Raw genomic sequence first — 21126 nt, 5'->3', positions numbered from 1 at the left:
TAATCCAATTTCCTAGCATATACCGGTCAGTAAAGCTCAGTTCTTAACAACTCACAGGCAGCCTTATCGTAATCACAGTTGCAGTTGTTGGCACCTTGTGGTGCCTGGTGTAAATTTTATCTCAAAATATTTGCATTCTTGATGGCCATTTTTCGATAATGCATTCTAATGATTAGAGTCCTATTACCTGCTAAATGTTAGTATAAATTAACAATCCATTATACACAATAAGTTTTATAAAACATTTACAGATAGAGATCATCTTTAATTAAAATTAACTTCCATATGAAAGCCAAGTGCATTAATGACTCACAATGACCTTTTATTACCTGGAGTCCCCTGTTTTGGCTGGATGATTGACAGCTTGCTGTTTGGCTACCATGTTGAATTTCAGCTGACAAGACTTTTCATTTTAACTCAATTTGCCCGCCTATCACAAGCTGGTGGCAGGCCAGACCCAAGTCACCCAGCTTTGCCTCAGCAGCTTGCTCTAGTTCTCATTAGTACGCATTTATTCAGTGGAAATTGGAAGACAAATGCTTGAAGGCATGTGAACTAAGTATAGCAAATTAGGTTTAAAGACTGAATATTTATAAGTATATGGAAAGTTTTTTTTTAATTCTAGAGCGAATTGAGAACTGAGTGCTAGCTTTGGTATAAAAGAAATTAAGATAGAAGGGGGAAGATTCTAAGAATAACAATACTATAAGCTTTTTCTTTCCATTTTGGAAACATGTAAAATCTCTCTGACAACACCTTATCAAATAAAAACCTGGCTTCTCTTTCATGGAGTGCTTGCACAAAGAAGTTTAGCACCTCATGTGTGAGAAGGGGGAAAAAATGAGGGTCATGTTCATTTGTTGCTTGGTTATCCCTTGGTATGTTTTAAATTGCCTTGTTTGTTCGGCACTAGCACAGAAACAGATGTTGCTCTACCGTGCAGGATAATTTACTGTACCTCCTGGTGCAGCATGGAAGTCCTCCCAGGGCCCAGCTGGTCTGTCAGTGGCACTGGCTGGTGTCTGCTCAACTATGACAACTACAAGTAGAGGCTGCAATTTTTTTTATTGTGCAGTTGTCATTCTTCTCAACGTATAGCTCTGCCTGCATTTGTACTGGGGCTGGTGGAAAAGCTGCTGGCTTTTGTGTCTGGATGTTATTCTGCAGAGCCATGTAAGCTCTACTCTCCATTGTTGATAATAACGCAACTCATTACTTTTGTCGTCTAATGATTATCGGCATGATCGCTCAGAGCGAGAGCCAACCTCATCTTGCACACATAACTGGTACTGGAAGGTAAAACAGATTTGTCACTTATGATCTGACCGCTAAGCCACACTTTGCGCTCCATTATTGTGATTAACTTCTACATAAGATATGCTTGCCCAATTGTCATTTGTGATACTGCGGTGGGCGCAAGCTGCCATACTTCCCGAGAGCACATCAGCCAATCAGATTTGACCATGTTATTCGGACTGTTACATGCCTGCTCTGTCACAGCAGTCATCCCACAATTATTTTGCTTTTGTGTTTCTTCTTCCCACACCCCTACTGGACTTGTTGGGTGAACAGCATTGCTACATATGTCAGCTACCATTTCACACCACAAGCTAAAATGATGCTGTGCTATTGTTGCTCTGACAGAGCCAGCAGCAGTACATGGGAGGCCGACCCTTGCTTTTCACCACAGAGACGTTGGTCCTTAGTGCCCTGCCAGCTGAAATCCATCGTGTCAGGTGCCTTGTGGCTATCTACAGTAGAGCCCATGTTCCAAAACCAAAGTTCTTTTCTGGCCTCATCACCAACAAACCGATTTGACTCTGCCTGATTATAATAACGAAGGCAGTCCAAGAGAATATGCACTGCCTCACTGTACGTCACATTGAATCACCACACTGGCCACACAAAGCTGACCGCAGCCTCATTTCTTTAGACAAATGCATGCTTAAGGAAAAACCTCCTGGGAGAAAGCACCCAAAGCTACTTGATAGCCTTATGCAGGCTGTGCATAGATTTAAATTTTACTGAAATAACATTTATTTTTATTTTTGGCTGATGCAAGCCCTCACGGATGGGCCTGCCTTTAATAATCTAATAATTGAGTACTCTGTGTTTCAGAGCTTTACCGAACACTGAGAAACTGGGCTGTGTGTGTGTGTGTGTGTGTGTGTGTGTGTGTGATTTCTAAATTGCAAGTCATAAACACGACCATTTGTTATCATATGAAGGGGGAAAAAACTCCATTTGGGGCTTTTTTTTCACATTGCTGATTAGAGAGAATCAAGCTTTATATTCTAGGACCCATTCACGCTGGTGGAAACATAGTCAGTTTTGATTATGAAGGGAGAGATGCAGACCTAGACAGGAGCTACATGCTGATATGCATGCTATCAGAATGATTTATGCAAATTATGCATATTATTCCCAAAGGAATTCCTCCTCAAACTGCCAGGATAAATTGCCGGAAATTAGCCATAAAATCTGTCGTGCTAGGAGCAAAAGGTGAAGGCCACTGGGAAAGCAAGGACATTTGGCTTCTGGAATCTTCCAGGATATGATGATGCCTGTTATTCTCCCTGGATGCTGAGGAAAATGTGATTTTCTTCTGAATCCTCTAAAAATGTTTTCCTTTTGAAAATTTTGCAGCAAATGTTGACTCACATTTTATTTACAGCTAGCATAAAAGAAATTAAGTGTAAAGCTGTCTCAGAAAGCACTACTACAATTACTTTACTATTAACTGCCTAAGTGGTTATTAAATGGCTAAGCCTGGCTTTAAAGCATCACAGTTCTAAAGGTTTGTGGAATGACTCATCAGCTGTGTGTTTTAACTGGGATATGGTTTTAATTTCAAACATGTATACCCATAACACAACATTCCTCTCCAGCAGGATCATCCTCTCCTACAAAATCTTAATGACTTTCTGCCCAGGTACAGGCATGATTTAAGTGTGGAATGACTTAAGTGTGGAATGACTTACAGGAATGACTTAAGTGTGGGGGAGTGTACATGTAGTTTCTGTGTGTTTCAGAAGGAGGGGGCATTGTGTGAATGACAGGTACAACACTGATACCTTCTACCTGTGAGATGCCCCTAAGCCTTGCTGGAACCAGACCACCGCTCCTGCTCACATCCTGTGCAAAGCCACCCTTGGCTCCCTCTTGGTGCTCAATGTATGTAACGAAGAAACAGTTTCCTTTTCAATCAACGCTATTAGTAATGAGCTTTTATTGCAAACTGAGAGCACTTTTCAGGAACAGCCCTATCGTAATAAGCTATCATTTTTTTTTTTTTTCCTTCAGAAAGCACCATTTTTGAAGCTTTACGACTGTCCTCATATTCAACCACCATTCGTTTTGTTGAGGAGGATTTGACTCTCAGTGCAGAGACCGGCGACTACTGTGTGCGAAAGGGAGACTTGGTTGCCATCTTTCCTCCAATCCTACATGGTGACCCTGAAATCTTTGAAGCTCCAGAGGTAAGTAAACATCAAGCCTATAATTGCTACTTCTTAGATCCTGCAGGCACATTCCTCTTCCATCCCTATCTCTTCCTTTTGCCACTTTGTTCCAGAAGGTGTTTGAGACAGCTTGATGGCTTCTGTTTTTCCTCCTAATAAGAAAGCTTTCCTCTTTGCTGAAGTGTTCCCTAAGGATATCTTTGAAAGGTTTCATGATCTATAAAGAGAAATATAGTGATGAGACTAAATGCTAGTTGCTTCAAATGAAATGGACATTGTGCCTTGGCCACTATTACATTTTGGCCAAAATTGTATTTTGCTTGGTGGAGAATTATTGAAAACCATGGAGTGCTAGCTATTGACAGGTGGCTTAGAGAGTAAATGATGATAACTATTTTGCTAAGTGTTTCCAAAGTAAGGTTGACTGTTCCAAAGTCAGATAGTATCATTGCTGTAGTTAAGCCCATATACTTTTCCACCTCTTACAAAAGGTATGTGCCCTTTCTTGATCAATTAGTATGGCATTATGAACTTGAGATTGTAAAGCTGCTGCTCACAGGTGAAGCTCTGAGGGTAATTGTGTCATCTCCTTGTGTTTTTTTCTGAAGCTGGAGTTAATGAATATCAAAGACTGGAAATTAATCCACCCTGGTTCATCCCTTAATACCACTTCAGAGATTCACCACCTGCATGCAAATTGAATGCAGTCCTATTCTGCCTGTGTTTTTCAGGAAGTAATGTTGCTGCAGCAGTTTTTGTGTGTAAAATGCCTTTTTTTCAAAGGGAAACTTTGCTGCTCTTTTTGAGCAATTCATAGCTGGACCACCTCTAAATCTAGTTGCTAAGATAGATGTTTTGCATCCAGGCTGAAATACGATATTGTTGAATTTTGAAAATTAACAAGAAGAGAGCAGATTCAAATACAGTTAGAAAATTTGCATTTATTTCAGCAGCAAAGGTGAATGACTTAAGTGTGGGGGAGTGTACATGTAGTTTCTGTGTGTTTCAGAAGGAGGGGGCACTGTGTGAATGACAATAACAAATAGTTTGTAGAGTATTAGCAAGTGAAGGAACATTCTGCAAACAACAAGCTTTATCTCCACTTTTGTAAACATCAAAGTACAAAATTATATACATAAATAGATATTCAATAAACAGGGCAAATGAATAGCCAATATCCAATATCTGGAAAATATTTTTAATTTTTATTTTTATCTATAATTATGCATTTATTTAACTTCAACTTACTATTTTCATTATGTGATTATTCCACTAGTCATTAAGTTTATTATTCATATCATGATGGTAAAATTAACATTAGTGTTATCAAGAAACAAAATGTTTACCAGATTACCACTGTCTTTATATCACTATGCTTTGGACTCCTCTTGTTTCCTACCCTCATGATGGAAAATACCTTGATTTAGACTTTTAGGAACTTAAAACTCAAAGTTAAAAATCGAAAGTATGCTAATTTATATTTTTTTCTTTTAGAATACTCAATAGCAATGCCCAAACTTTACATAATAAATCAAATAGTAATCAGAAGGGCTTGCCTCATACAAAATCTGTGGCAGAACAAAATTGCAATATTGTGAATACTGATTTAGCATCATTAGAGTAGCTTTAACTTGAGTTGATGAACGCTCTCTATCATTTACTAGATATAACATTAGCCAATTATGCCTGACTAATTTTAAAATAAACTAGCTAATTTATTGTCACACCATTGTTTCCTTGAAATTATTTGGAGAATGCTGATAATTCCTGGCACAGAAAAAAAAATGATATAGCCCAGAACCAGTTTTATAGAATTTGGGAAGGTCTTATTCATTCTATAAACATTTTCTGAGTGACTACCACTCTCAGACATATCGATTATTCCTTTGGTTCTTAACAACTTCATATGGCAATAAGTAGATGCTATAGATGTCCTTAAAATAGATGCCCATCCCAAGCCACCATATACTGACAGTAAAGAAAAGCAGATAGTTCTAGAAAAGTCTACCATGAGCCATTTGTTGCTGAGAGCATGGTTCAGGAGCTCATCAGAGACACATTCATCACTACCTGCCTTTTGTATCCAACACACCTTGAATGAGAAGACCAAGCCTCAGATGTTGATTACAGGCAATAGGTGTTAGGCCAAAAACATAAGGAAGGCAGATACAGGGATAATTATTCCTGGAAGACAGAGAGACAAAAGTCTCAGCAGAACATAGATTCTCCCAGCCCAACAAGGCATAGTTTCAGAATTTCCAAGCTCCAAAAGACTCTAAAATTTGGCATTCCAAAGACAGGCCATGGTCTTCCATCATACTTGAGAGCTATTGGATCTGCATCTCCCTATTCCTGGAATGCCCCTCCTTATTTGTGTACCCAGCAGGCTGCAAATTACTCCATAGGAATCACCTAATCACCTCTTCATTGACAGTGTGCCTGATTTCCACCTCGTTCCTCAGAGAATTTGCCATTGCTCACACTCTGGCCTGTGTGTACCCTTGTGGTGGGGTATAAAACACAGTATTTTGCAATTATTTATTTGCTTGTCCTTGCTTCCATATGCTGTAAGCTCTAGAAGAGGAAGGACTATGTCATTCCCATCTCCATATTATCAGTGTCTAGCACACAGGAGGCTGTACACATAAGGTGAATAAATAAGGGGATGCTTGGATAGATAAATGTACTTAAAGTGAAAATATGCTTCAGTTATAATTTTAAATCAGGACAGATACTTCACATTAACATATGTACTGGGCCTAAATAGATCAAATAAATAAGTGATTTGTGTATAAATATAGCAATAGTATTGGGAGTGTTAAGTACTGTGGCAAAAGGAGATGCCAGGAGACATCTAAATAGGACCACTGGCTACTTCTGAACTAGCCCTCAGCACTTGCAAGCATTTAGACCTAGTTTGGTGAAGTCATTTTGATTTTTTTATTTAAAAGAACCTGAAAAAATAGACTTTTGGGTGAAGGTCTGAATTTTTAAATATTTGGAAAAATGAAGTTTAAAATACAATATGGGATAAATAAAAGGTGTTTTGGGACTCAATTGATCCTATAAGCTGCCAACATGTAACCTCTATATTAGGAATTATTCTTTCCCTGAATATTGGTTGCTTAACTTATTGTAATGTTAGCCATTCAGGTGGCTCAGTAGTAAATAGTGATGATTTCTTTTCAGCCACACAAGATACAGAACTGGAGCTATATAGAAGCTCCATAGAGAAGACCAAATCTAAATCCGTTCATTGGCTTTCCTAGGTCCAGAGGTGCTGAGGGATAAAGGGAGACCTGGTGACATTGTGGGGCTCATAGGGAGAAAAGATCAGACATTTCAGGTGGCAATGCATTATATAACCATGTAGGTAAAGAAACATGGTGAAATAACAATGTAATTCCAAAGCCTTTGGAATATCCCCCAAAAGCTCTGAAGATGAAAGATCTTCTTTGTTTAACCTAATGCAATTTTACCCTATCTACCTCTTAGAGTTGTAGAGATAATAAAATGATTAATAAATTTGAAAGCCCTTGAAAAAATTCTAAATCACTAAAAGAATTGTGGTACCAATTATTATTTTGATTATTGCCACTGTTCTTAGAATGACATGACAGATGAGGAAGTACTCTCAATAATTTTTTATCTGTATTGCCAAATGGAATAGAGATTGTGCAACTAGTAGTCTTAAAGGAAACAAACATACATCAATTATTTACTACCTAGAAATCACTTTGATGGGTATAGTGAGTGACAAAGAAATAAAAAGGCCCCTTCCCCTACAAGCTTGCTGTATAAGGACTCACATAGCTAATTTCTCACAGTCAGGTGCTTCCTATTGAGAAAAGGTTTTTGCCATACCAACAAATTCGCAATTCTACTTACCATATTGGAACTATCAGTGTGCTAGTAAACCAGGGCTCTGAGCCCTGATTTGTAGTGTTTGTCAATTTTCATGGTATAAACTACCCCCTTGGCCAATTTCATATTACTAATGTGAAGACCCTAAACACAGAGTCAGGAAGAGATATGCACACTCTGACAAGCTGGTCAAACTGTCTGCAGCACACTGACAATTTGAACCCAAGTCATGAAAATAAAAAGGGACTTCTGTACTCTGCCATCTTGCCTCCAGGGGCAACAGTGTAGCCCCTTAGCCATCCATTCAGAACACTGACCTTTTTTTATTATGAGAAAATCATATCCTTTGTCTAATTTATATTCCCATACCCAAAATTATGAATTGAGTGGATTCAAGACATGATCCTATTGTGTGTCACCTACTTCAGCAAGACCATGTTTTATGCCTTGTAACTTCAATGCTTTACATACAGGAAGTGCTCCAAAAAAATCTGTTGAACTGAACTAAACATAGTATTTGGAGAACACAAATTAGGGTGTTATGCAATCTTCCTTTGTCACGAATACCAAAATCTTTTCTCTATCCAGAAAATTGTGTCCTCTATCCAAACTTGATTTCTAGCGCTTCAATATTATGCAATTTTCTACTATTTGTAAACACTGAATATTCATCGACTCATCATACTCTACATATTTATTTACTCATTCAATATCTATGTTTTCTTCAAAAGCTTGAAAATGGTTTTTAAAATATACTTTTTTTCTCATGTATTTATTCATTAATTCAACAAACATATATGGAACCTCTACTGTGGGAATAGCATTGTGTTGAAGGCTTTACACATACAGAGATAAATAAGAAAATATGATAGCTCCAAACTCCTGGGATTTCTTGGCTCTGCCATCTCCTGAGGGTTAGCTCTGTCTTTAGCTTGGTAGCAGTTCCAGACATCATAGTCACACATGATGAGGTCCAGAGGAGGAAAGATAATCAACCATTTCTTTTTGTTTTATTTTCTTCACAAAAAGGGGACTTCTCCTAGATGTCCCCATAGACTTTTCCCTTGTAGCACTGACCAGACTGTTTCACAATTCTATCCCAAACCAGTCAGAGACCCAAACAGTGTGATTACCAAGATTAGTGCCTAGACACATTTTATCCAGAAGAACAATGTTGAGGGGTCAACTGCAACAATCATTAGAGGAACAATGGGGAACTTCCATGTCTTATACCTTCTCTTGTGATTTTTCTATTCTCATCCATTTCATTGACTCTCTTTAATTGTGAAGCACCATGCTTATTATGGTCACTGTAAAGAATTTCAATCAGCTTGATGAATTCCAAGTTTAAGTTTTTCCAAATGAATGGATACATCTTGAGCTTCCTGTACGTTTGTTCTGTGTCACTGTGACCCCAGAATCTCAGTGGTGAGACTATTATACTCCTTCCCTTTTCAGCTAAAACAAAACTATATCCCTAGCAGCTGACACAGGCCCTTCTTAACACTGGTTCTTGCTTAGGTTTTCCATGCCTAGGCAATAGGGCAAATTGCAAATAAATTTTAACTCAAAAATATATTTATGCTCCTGCGCCCTTTGAACTTGGTGGTGGTCGCAGAGCTAAAGACAGCAGGCATTTCCATTTTAGTTTCATAAAATAAACAACTGAATAGGAATTTCTAAGATGCTTACTATGAGAAAATTGAATAGCATGTCATGGAAACTAGAGGGATGGTGTTACTTGTTGAGTAGAAATTTGAGGGCACTGAATATAAACACTAGCTGAAGGTCATGGGTTAGGAACACTCGGCTCCTGCATCATGTGTTGGCCATGGGCCTCTCGGAGGTTAGCACATTCATTTTCACAAAGAGGAACCTGAAAACCATGGTGATTGGTGATTTCTGGCTTACGTATGATATCAAGACACTAAAAAGTCGTAATCCAAGCTAAGTTTTCATTTTGCATTTGCTGGCTTAACTAGTGGGGCTACAGTGAGAGGCTTCCTAACAAATCATATCATAGCAAAGCTCACTTAAACTGATTTGGGTTAGGCAGGGAGCTCTTGGATAGAGGGCCAGTCTCCTCAGATTGGTCAGCATGAAGGAGGAAGCAGCAGGACTAAGCTCAGGCAAGCAGGCCTGAGTCCCAGGAATGGAAGAAGTTCACCAGGAGAGAGTTACATTTAGTAACTTTTTCTCCAGTGACCCTGTATGTCAACAAAGGGTGTCTTTGTTCATTCAGCATTGATTAGATACTGTTTGGATACATCCCAGAACTATGGTGAAATACACATTTTAAAGGGCTCAAAATATTTATCAGAAATTTAGCAGTTATAAAAATGCAGATAAATTTTGCCATTATCATTGCATCCACTTGCAAGTTGGAAGGAAATGGGAACTACTTAGAATTTTTCTAAGCTCAAATACTGTTCAAAATAAGTATTCTACATAAATGAGGACAAACCCAATACTTTTAAAGGAAATGGTTCACTGTCCTTAACAACACTGGCTTTGAGTGAGAAAATTAAATCATTTGTGATGAATTCAGAATCTATCCACATATTGCAAGGTTTTCACCTTAACCTGAAATGCTTTGGATCTGACCTACTTTTTTGCATTTGACTTCATGTAGTTCATATCAAAGTTGATTGTGAGCAGGTCTAATGTTAATGAGCACCAACTACAGGAAATACTTGGTCGTTTCCATGCAAACCACAGACATTAATTTAATCAATGGCTTAATTCACCATAGGCTTAAATAAGGTCATTCAGTCCCCTCTAAGAAATTCAAGTGAGAGTTGAACCATAACCCTTTGGCAGCAAGGCAAAATTAAGAGGGCAGGCCCAACACCCTAGATAAAGCAGTCCCATGATTTCCGGTAACAAAGTAATATAACTTATTTATGAAAACACATCAGAAACACCTGCCACCCTAGAGTAAACCCAAAAAGAGCTGATTTTAATAGAACTTTCATAGAAGAAATTAACTACAACATCAAAAAACAAACAAGATTGATTTTGTGGCTTAGCTCCTCTCTAGTGTTTTACCTGAGTCTTATTATTTTATATTTGTTTAATCCAAACATCAGCACTGGATCCTAAACTCATAGTTTTCATCTATCAGTAGTTGGTGGGGAAGGGATAAGAAGAGAAATTCAAATTAGGAATCCACAGTTACACACCTCCTGTGGCTAGTTAGGATTCATCAGACCCGGGTAACAATGGCGGTCTCACGGGAGCCCTTGCCTTCTAACCAACATTGGTATAATCAAGTGCGCATATGTCAGGACGCGCCTTAGGGAGCAAAAATAGAGATATTGACACTATACTTGGGAAGCTCAGCTTAGGAGAAAAATATCAGTGGAGAAAAAAAGTCATACAGCTTTTCATATTTCACTTTGATATGGTGGAAGTAATTTCCTAGTAATACTTGAGTTTTTTGAAAGTTCATACTTAATTTGCACCCAGTCAACTTTTTCTGGTGTTCACCTGATTAAAAGGAGCTTTTTAAGACAGGCAGAGAGAGCTAGCAACTTTGTGGACTTGAACTCAAACTATCTCATGTAAATTGTTAATTTTAGCACTGTATTCTTCTTTACAGGAGTTTAGATATGATCGTTTTATAGAAGATGGTAAGAAGAAAACCACCTTTTTCAAAAGAGGGAAAAAGCTGAAGTGTTACCTAATGCCATTTGGAACTGGAACCAGCAAATGTCCAGGCCGATTTTTTGCACTTATGGAAATAAAGCAGTTGTTGGTTATACTTTTAACTTATTTCGATTTAGAAATAATTGATGATAAACCCATAGGACTAAACTACAACCGCTTGTTGTTTGGTATTCAGTATCCAGATTCTGATGTTTTATTTAGATACAAAGTGAAATCTTAGAGAAGCTAAAAGGACAGAAAAGAAATCTATCAAAATTACCCTAAACATCCTAAGCTCATCCATTTCTTTTTAATTTCTGCCAATGTAATTGCTTTATTTGTTTAAAAAGTGTTAATTTCTATTTGATCTGATATCAATCCAGTTTGTCCTTAGTCACAAAGCCTATCATAATATAAAACAGGATGGTAGCATGAAAATGGACATCAAAATCAACTTAAGGGTAAGCTCAAAACAGCGTTGTGGGTTTTTTTTAGTTTCTCCTTGTGATTTTTACCTGTTATAATAAATGTACCTTCACACCAATAGATTGGGCACTGTGGAATTTAAGTCACTCAAATTACTCTCTAATATGTAAAATTACACTTTGAACTACTAGAAAATTGTGCTGGAAATGGACACAGTCTAACAAATTCCAAATTCTCACAGAAGAAGGAAATTAAATTTCCGTGAGTTGCACTGGATGAAAATGTTCCCTTCAAGTATAATATCAATAATACCTATATTTCCAGGATATGTGTGCATTAAATGAGTTTTGCGGTAGATTAAATGCTTCAACTTCACTTCAGTATTTAATCATGCTTAAATGTTCCTCATTACTTTGTATACTGTGGCTCGATAGAACAAAATTTCTTGTCATTTAAGACCTTTTATGTCCAAGTTAGATACTGATAAGATTTAATGTATAAGAAAACACAGAACCTATTATATATTCAGAAATTGCCCTAGACATTAGTATTAGGTTTATTATGGGAGCAAATGTTGAAATAATTACAGCATTGATTATTGCATTTGGCTTTAGTATAAACTATAAAGGTTATGCAAATATTGCAATTAATCCTTTCCTAAATGCTTCCATGTATATAAACTGAGAAGCTAGATGTAGTATTTGGTTTTGATGTCTCACCTTTTGGATTTGGAGTTCATGTGTTCTATTTTGAATTACAACATCATGTTATGCAGTGTAATTTCATATGACACATGCAGCATTGTGGTGTGAATAATTCAAAGACTTTTTTTTTTCAATTGAGACAGTATCTGACTGTGTTGCCCAGGCTGGTCTCAAATCCTGAGCTGAAGTGATCCTCCCGCCTTGGTCCTTTGGGAACCTGGACTACAGGCATGTACCACCAAGCCCAGTGATTCAAAGATTCTGATATCAGAGTACCATATGATTGGCATCTGACATAAATGGTGATGCAATATATAAGCAGGCAAGGCAGGTAATAAAGTCCAGTTAATTCATGCTTCATTAATTGGAATTTCTAATATTTCAGAAATTTGCTACTGTTTTGAGAAAAGGAAACTGAAAAAATATTTACAAAATATTTATTTAGTAAATAAGACAGTATAGCATTTATTTTATCCTTCCTGAAGTACGTGTTCTGAATGTTCCTTCAGTGAAGGTCTGCTGGTGCAAATTCTATTTTCACTTGATTGAGGGTGTCTTTATTTTTACTCTCATTCTTGAAAGATGGTTTTGCTGGATGCACAAATCGAGATTGACAGTTATTTCCTCACAACACTTTGAAGATATTGCCCGTTCTTAAGGCATCCATTCTTGTTACTGGGAGGATAGCCGTCAGTGAGTTTAATTACTCAATAGGTAGTCTGTCTCTTCTCTCTGACTACTTTAACGTGTCCTCTTTGTCTTTGATGTTCTTAGTTTCTTTCTGTTTCTCATGCTTGCATGTCCTGCTGCTTCTTGAGTCTGAGCATGGGTGTCTCCCATCAAGTATGGAATCTTCTCAGCCATTCTCTCTGTGAATATTACTGTTCTCCCACTCTATATTAGGTCCTCTCACTCTACCTACATCCTTCCATCTTTTCTCACCACACTTTGTATCTATAACTTGTGCTCCACATAATTTCTTCAGATGTCTCTTCCAGTTTCTTCTTTGAACAGGATGTCTAATCTTCTGTCCAACTCATCCATTGAATTTGTTTTTTCCTTCTTTTGGTTTTAACTTCAGGTTCATAGAGTTGAGTGATCATTCTCCTTATACTCTCTAGTTCATGATACACAATTATAGTTGGTTCTAACAAGGCCCCTCTGGCTTTATTTACTTATTCTGTTTTGTCCCTAATACCCACTTTCATACCCTTTCCTAATATCGTAGGCAAATATTCTAATATGTTTGATGCATGTCTTGGTATGTGTCTGTTTTCATGTAATATATATTATCTTGAGTACCTATTTTCTGCAAGTTATATACTTCCAAATTTTCTTATGAAGCTCTGTGATTTTAAAGATATATTCATAGTTCTGTAGTATATAGATAGTATACAACTATATTTAATCTATTGCTTCTAACTGCTACATAGCATTCCATAATGTGCACACATTTTGTTTTGATAATCTAGTTACCCAGTGATGGACACTGTCAGTGGGACAGTTATTGTGGGAGAAAGGCCAAAGCAGAACTTAAAAGCTCTTCCGTCACCTATCCTCACACTACCGTGCCTAACCATCTCAGCCTTGGGCTGCTAAAAGCCTTGTCCCCAAGCCCCACCCATACACACACACATACACACACACACACACATTTATTCTATGATAACTTTAATTCTCCCTCAGATGTTCTAAATTTATGTCCTGTCCTCAGAGCCATCCAATCCTCTCCATTCTGTAGGGTGTCCAAGGTTGATTTTGAGTCAGAGTGTCAGCCTCCAGCTTGTCAACCTTCACGTTTTCCATTCCACTGAGTTTGCTAAGTTCAATGATTACATTTTTCAGTTTTAGAATTCCCTTTTGTTCTTCATATGTGCTGGTATTTTTTATAATATCTTGTACCTTTGTTATAAACTCAACATACTTTTTCATTTCTTTAACTGCATGAAGCAAACATTTTAGATTCTATATCTGGTATTTCCAAATCATTAGTGTTTTGTGGATCTAATTCTGTAGTTTATGTATTTTTCTGTCTCTGTTACCTGGGATGGCTTGTTTACTGAGCCCATGTTCTTTGGATTTTTATCTCTGAAAAATCTTTAGACCTATATTTAAAGTTCATTTCTCAAGAGAGAATTTGTATGTGCATTTGTCAGACTGCTGATACTACTACCAAACTCAAATCACCTTAAAATTTCAGCTTGATTTTCTGGGAGTGGGGAGTATTGTGGTTTCTAGCCCTAAATCAGGTAGAATATAACCCTATTATTAGGAATAGAAAGAAGACACATTTGGGGGTTCATTTGTTTATTTTTACACAGAGCTAAGATTGAGACAGGCAAATATACTGACAGTTTTGTTCTGTGGAGCAAAGTTTCTTTCTAGTTCACCTACTAAGGTGAACTAGAATGTTGTCTCTGCAAGTTCTTGGCTTTATGCAAAGGCCTTGGATTACACATACACACGCGCATGCGTGCGCGCACACACACACATACACACACACACACACCCTGGGCCCTACGCTTTAGTCCACCACAAAGCATAGTCTGTCCTTTTTGTACTTGGATGTCTAGTTTGCCATGTTGCCTGAAGTGGAAGTTCTACCATATTTTTAAATTCAACTTAGTGGTACACTTTTGTGATGTTAAGGCAGAGAACACAGGAAATTATTCCATTCTGATTTCTGCTTATTTTATAATTGGAGATGTGTACAGGAATTTAGAAATGTAAAGTAAGAATAAATGAAATGGTTGAGAAAAGACTACATAAAAGGAATGAATAGTAGAACCAAAACTAAACATTGAGAGTAACAGTCTTAAATCCAGTAACTAAATAGTGTTTACAAATAGAAAAAAAAAATGTCCTGGAGAAATCAGTTAAAATATGCAGATTCTGGCTGTGATATAACTGGCTTATTATTAAACAATTTCCCTCTCAGTGCTTCAATGTCCTCATTTGAAAAATAAAAATAATAAGGCCCTTTGACATCAGGGTTCATTATAAGGATTAAACACAGTAACATGTATGGATTTATGGGATAATGCAGTATACCAATGCAAAGTGTAATGAAGATACTTAAACAATGTTGTGCCTTTAAAAAATTGCTCTTATGTATTGTTAAAGGGAATTGTTTTTTATAGTAATTTGTTAATTCATTATTCATTTATTCAACCAAACATTTATTGAGCATTTTCTCTGTTCTAGATATGATTGATGCTAGACACTGGATTGCCTTTCCTCTTCAAGAACATACTATTTGTTAGGGAAAACAACACATAGGCAACCAATTTATTATAAATGCAGTTGTAAGTGATAAATTCATCTCTTTAAAACTATTTTAAAATTCTGATTTATCACTAGTTCTAACTAGCCTTTCATCAGTCATTCCAAAGTAATGGTCTGTAATAAGAATCACTATGTATAATTATACACAATAAAAATATATACAACAGGTATTTTGATAACATGATAAAGTAATTAAAACCAAATATAGTCATTGAGGCTCCAGAATATTTTAAAACTGTATTATGTATTGTAAAATCCCATCTTTTTTTTTTTTTTTTTTTTTTTTTTTTTGATGGAGTCTTGCTCTGTCACCCAGGCTGGAGTCCAGTGGTGTGATCTCAGCTCACTGCAACCTCCATCTCCTGGGTTCAAGCAAGTCTCTTGTCTCAGCCTTCTGAGTAGCTGGGACTACAGGCACCCCGCTACACCCGGCCAATTTTTGTATTTTTAGCTGAGATGAGGTTACACCATATTGATCAGGCTGGTCTCGAACTCCTGACCTCAGGTGATCCACCCGCCTCAGACTCCCAAAGTGCTAGGATTACAAACATGAGCCACCGCGCCCCATCTTTTCATTTTTATAGCTTCACCTAAGTTTTGAATTAAAAGAAATAAATAATTAATACCCAAGATATTGTTTTATATCAATGACCAACAGTAATGAAATGTTCGGTTAGCAGAAACTAAAGCCCTGAAGTGGTTCAGAAAAAGCTACCTGTCACTAAATCAGCAATGCTTATAAGCAACCTAGAAGAAAACTTTTATCTGCCTTATTTTGGCTTTCCTGGCATACTTCCTTATTTCATCTTCACTTTATAATTAAGTTTTGGGTCACAAGACTAAGGCAAAGGAGCTTCCATACTGAAAATCTACATTTTTTATGCTTATTTTATCATAAAAAATAATTTGGGTAACATTTTCTGCAAGCAACTTCTAACTTAACAGTGGCACTTTAAAACTGTTTGAAGATCAAAGCACAAAATTTATCTAGGTTTTGATCCTAGTATAAAAGAATGGCAAAAATTATGTGAACAAGAATTACATGCCCTTAGAATGTCCACTTTTTAACCTGTTAAATTTGCCAATCTTGCAAACTATTATTTATTTGCATTGCATAACTAGATATTCATTTAACATACTCAATTAAGAAAAAAGTTAGCCAAGATGACATTGTAGCACTATTTTAAATTATAATGAATGATCACATAAAACTCTTTAGTATTTATCTAAAGTAATTATTACTCTACTTCATTTGTTTATCTAAATCAGTGATCATTGATGTTTGAACTTTTTGGCTTAAACGTTTGTTTATACTACTTGCTAGAGTATGATAAATTTAATACATGAAAAACTCTACACAATTTAAGTAATAATTTGTCAATACTTACGTTTTAAAATATTTTTAGAAAAAGGAGTGCTGTATATTATTAAAACAACTATCTGAAATTATTTGTTTAATATTATCTTTGATTTTAAAATGACATATATGTGGCTTTACGATGAATCAAATTGTCCTAAAAGATGTCAGATAAGAAATGCAAGTACTTTGCAAGTCTAATACTTAATGTTTTTTTATGTACAACAAAAATTTAATAAATTAACTTTTGAAGCACAGATGACTGATTGTGTCTCTTTATTGTCCTGCTAGGAACATGTTGGGTAACAGAAGATTTGATTACAAAAGAAAATTATTTGGAAAATAATTTTGCTCTCTGAATATCTCCTCATCTCCATTTCCTGCCCCCATACACATATATTCTTATCATCTGATACTCTCCTGAAAGTACATTAACTATTTCAGAGTATGTTTCAATATATTTTAACTTATTATTTATTTGTAAAATAACAAACTCAAGAAATATCACTAAGTTTTTAAATGTTTATTCTAGGCAGGCTGACCTTGCTAGGTTACAATTCTTAATAATCACTATTAGTGTGGACAGAAGTATAAGCACAATAAATGGGAGAGAGTTTTTCAGTAGATATAATCTTTGTCATCAGCAGATCTCTTCACTTTACCACAGATAATGAATAAAGCTGGGTAATATTTGGACAGTATTCTATTTGTTCATAAAACTAAAATAAATTGTAAATAAAGCATATACTACAGAATGCTGGTGATGAAAATGAAATGTGGGTTTTTAGTAACTCTATGTACAGTATTTTACTGGGACACTGGGCTTTTCTCAGAGACACTGGTATAAGTCACTAACATTTTACAGGAACTGGCCTGAGACTCTGAGAAGTAGGCTAGAAGGTGTTCCTGTTCATTTGAACTAGTCAGCTCAGTATTGTTTATTTACCAACTGGGATAAATTATGTCACTAAATAGGTAACCTGTGAAATAATTATCTTTTGCTTTCAACTTTATTCTAGAAAACACTTATAAAAATTTGCAGAACTTTCCAGAATTAGCAATGATCATGTGAATAATAATGTGTATTTTCTTTTCAGAATAAAAAAAAAAAAAAAACCCAATTGCTGTGCTGTTTTTTGAAAAGTGTTTGATACTGTTTACTGTTAATTGTTTGTTGTTAATTAATTAATTACTTTTATAAGGAGAGACACAATATATCACAGACTACACCAAAAGTAAATGTTCAGAGATATAATCATGAAGTATTTTACTTCCCTTACAGCAAACTGTGCTCATAGGAGAAACTAGAGGAATGGAAATAACAAGTAAAGGTATCACTATCTAATGATTCATCATTGAGTCAAATTGAAACATTTCTAAACATGAAACATATAGTTGGAGATTCTTATTTGTGCGCAAGAGAATATTTACTATATATAACTTTTATTTCTAAGAACTAGCCATTGTAGTTAACCCAAAATCTGTGTCATTATTACCTGATAGATACCAAACTTTTTAATAAATGCTTTTGTCTTTTATATTAAAATTAAGGTTTGAATGAAATTACTTCAATTCCATAATTCTAAGGACTAATGAGTTTATTTAAAGTTTTATAAATGTATTTGTTTTGTTTATCAAATGGAATACCATTAAAAGTATTTGTAATCACTGAATTTTTTATCAGTGAAAACTATACATATGGTAGTACTTCCTTCATGCTGAGCAATTACACATTTATTTTTAAAAAACTTTTCATTTTAAACTAAGTTTAGACTTAAAGGAAAGTCACAAACATAGTTTTTATTTTTCAAGAAGTAGGTACTCGGACTAAACAATGCTTGCAGAAAATTAAATTAAGGAGTGGTCCTAGAACTTAACCAGTTCAAGATCTTAGTTAATTCTTGATCTTTGAGGATAGTCATCCACATCAACTACTCCATGGGACAACATGCTGTAAATCCAACAGAGTAGCAGGAATAGTTTGAGTATGTGAGCTACCCACATCTTCCATAGGCCAAATAATTGTTTTGCTTTCATAAACCATAATTTTGTAAACTTTTAAAGGAACTTACTTTGTTAAATAATTACAGATTTTACTTAACTTCACTCTCTTAAGAAATCTACACTTTAAAGAGATGTATGCCTGATGCTTCTCCAAAGGAAATTAAAGTAAGTTATTTAGACGCAGGTATTAACTGACCCTGCTTCCCAATACGTCAGGCATTTAATAGAGAGAGATCATTTCTTCTTTCCCAACTCTTCACATTTCTGTGGAGGCCTGCTTAGAAAAATCATTTCCTTTTGTCAAAATCTTAGATGGAGAGCAGCGGCTCAGTCAGCCTGGCATCTGAATTTTGACCATAGTACTACTGCAGAAATAGACTGCACATGGCAAATGTAGCTGTACTTACTTGATTAGACAATGCATGATTAATTATTTTGACTAGTTAGGTACAAAAACTGAGTCTCTCTCGTAATCAGAAATTGTTTATCTGTTTTCTGAAAGTGGATAAGGATATGTAACAGAGAAATCCTTACCACAAGTTCTTCAGTAATTGCCAGAGCAAGATAAATGTATAAAATGAGGTTAGGCCATGAAACATTTTTATGTTTAAATTTAAATTCTCATCTCTAAACACCTCTATTAACAGGAGATTTGAGATGTAACCATCCTCCTAATAAAAAAAATGAAATCTTTAAGATTGAGAAACATTTGTAAATAACGGATCCTTTAAATATCTCTGAACTTTATTTTAAAACTTATAAGGAGAAATAATCATTGCTTTATATAACCACTGATACCATTTTAGCATTTGATGAAGATGTTAATTTATGGTTGGTTAGCAGTTTATGGCTGTCATTAGTTTTTCAGTTTGGTCCACATTAGAAATCTATTTTTCTTTTTTATTTTAATCTCAGACAATTATATAAAGATATAGTTATGTTTTATCTAAAATGTATCATTCTTCTATAGCATTTCAAATTATTCACAGATCATAGTTCTTATATGTGCATATATGAATTTAAAAATACAGCAATAAAATGCTTGAAACAGACCATAAATTTGCTTCATATTTTATTGCATCTCTGAATCAGGTTGAGGAGACAAGGGCAGCTATGGTCTTTGGGAAAGAATTAACTCTTTCCCAAGCTGAGAAAGAGAATAACGCATTGTGCATAATTAAAGCCAACTCCCAATCAAAGCATGGTGGTGACTTGTGAGCCTTGTCCATCATATATGTAGTGGGGTTGGGAGTGGTGAGGATTAATAACTGCCAAGTCCTCTTTTCCTATGCAGTCTAACCTTCCCAGCCCATTCATTTCTCTTTCAGAGCTCTCTAATCTATATTTCTGTACTGCCCAAATTAGAGAAAAGTGGAGAAGAGAAAGAAGGAAAATTCACACACACATTCTAGTATACTTGATAATTTTGCAATAGTTAAGAAACAGTCTCCTGGATGTGTTAAGACGAGTAATTTAGAAAAATTGGTAGAATTTAACCCAAATCAAACCTCAGGGAAAGCGAACAGAGTTTCTCTGCAGCGTGAAGAAGCCAGGAGCTCTTTGGGGTTTAAAACCCGGGCGCTTTCGCAGATGCCTCGGGTTTGGTGCGGCTGCGGGATGTCTCTTACAAGCCTGGCAGCTACGTGTGAACCCACATGCCTGCTGCCATACAGGGGACAACCCGATCCTTGAGCCACCCTCGAAGGACAGTTTGAGGCAGAGCCCCTGAAAGTTCTCCTTTTGTCCCAAGGAACTTGGCGGTTGAAGGGCAATTGCGCCCGCAAGGGTGCCTGGAAACGCCGGTCCAGGGGAAGCCCGGAGAGAAGGGGTGCTCTTCGGATGCGGATCCCGAATCCCTCCGGATGCAGATCCCGAATCCCTTCGGGAGCACTGCGCAAGCAAAACAGCGCGGTGGGCGCCAGTGCTGCATGAACGTCATTTGGTTTGTTTGCAACCCAGGGCTGCTGGACCTGCTGGAAGGCGGCCCCTTCCCTCCTCCCGTCCTGCCAGGTCCCCAGCACAAACACTCTCCTGGTTAGGAAAACAGGCTCCTGGTTATCCCACCCAGCCCTGTTTACTGGAACTTTGGTTCTAAACACCAGTCGATCAGAAGAGCCAGAGATTTGCCGGGCAAAAAAGACTCTCACCCTAAGAGTTGTTCCTACTATTAAACTGAAGTTACTGGCTCCGCGTTTTTCCTTCTCTTTCCCTCTTTCCATCTACTATGTCTAAAGTTTGATTTAAAAGGCCGAGTTTAAATAAACCTGCAGCTCATTGGCTTGGCAAATCCAGAGACTTTCGAGTTGTGCATGCCAATGCAGACCGCGCAGGAGCCGGGCTCATTTACTTTGCCAACACAGCAAAAAAAAAAAAAAAA

At 36.5% G+C, this 21126-nt stretch overlaps 1 protein-coding gene across 3 annotated transcripts in view; it reads left to right on the top strand.

Annotated features, from left to right (window-relative positions):
- Positions 1-21126, top strand: part of LOC104672629 (cytochrome P450 7B1) — a 211019-nt gene that overhangs the window by 189679 nt on the left and 214 nt on the right. Inside the window, exons 5-7 of one of the 3 annotated variants that reach the window (XM_030938144.1) lie at positions 3304-3479; positions 18028-18070; positions 20078-21126. The exon at positions 20078-21126 is cut by the window's right edge and continues 214 nt beyond it. In XM_030938144.1, the coding sequence (XP_030794004.1) occupies positions 3304-3479; positions 18028-18070; positions 20078-20184 (326 nt within the window). In that variant the 3' untranslated portion in view covers positions 20185-21126. Of the gene's footprint in view, positions 1-3303; positions 3480-10926; positions 16994-18027; positions 18071-20077 lie in introns of those variants that run through there. The other 2 variants (XM_030938145.1, XM_010376461.2) reach the window with 2 other exon arrangements.

This window comes from Rhinopithecus roxellana, chromosome 9, assembly GCF_007565055.1.
Source record: "Rhinopithecus roxellana isolate Shanxi Qingling chromosome 9, ASM756505v1, whole genome shotgun sequence".
Lineage (NCBI taxonomy): Eukaryota > Metazoa > Chordata > Mammalia > Primates > Cercopithecidae > Rhinopithecus > Rhinopithecus roxellana.
Note: the sequence above shows the minus strand (reverse complement) of the source record. Positions and strands in the feature narration are given on the sequence as shown.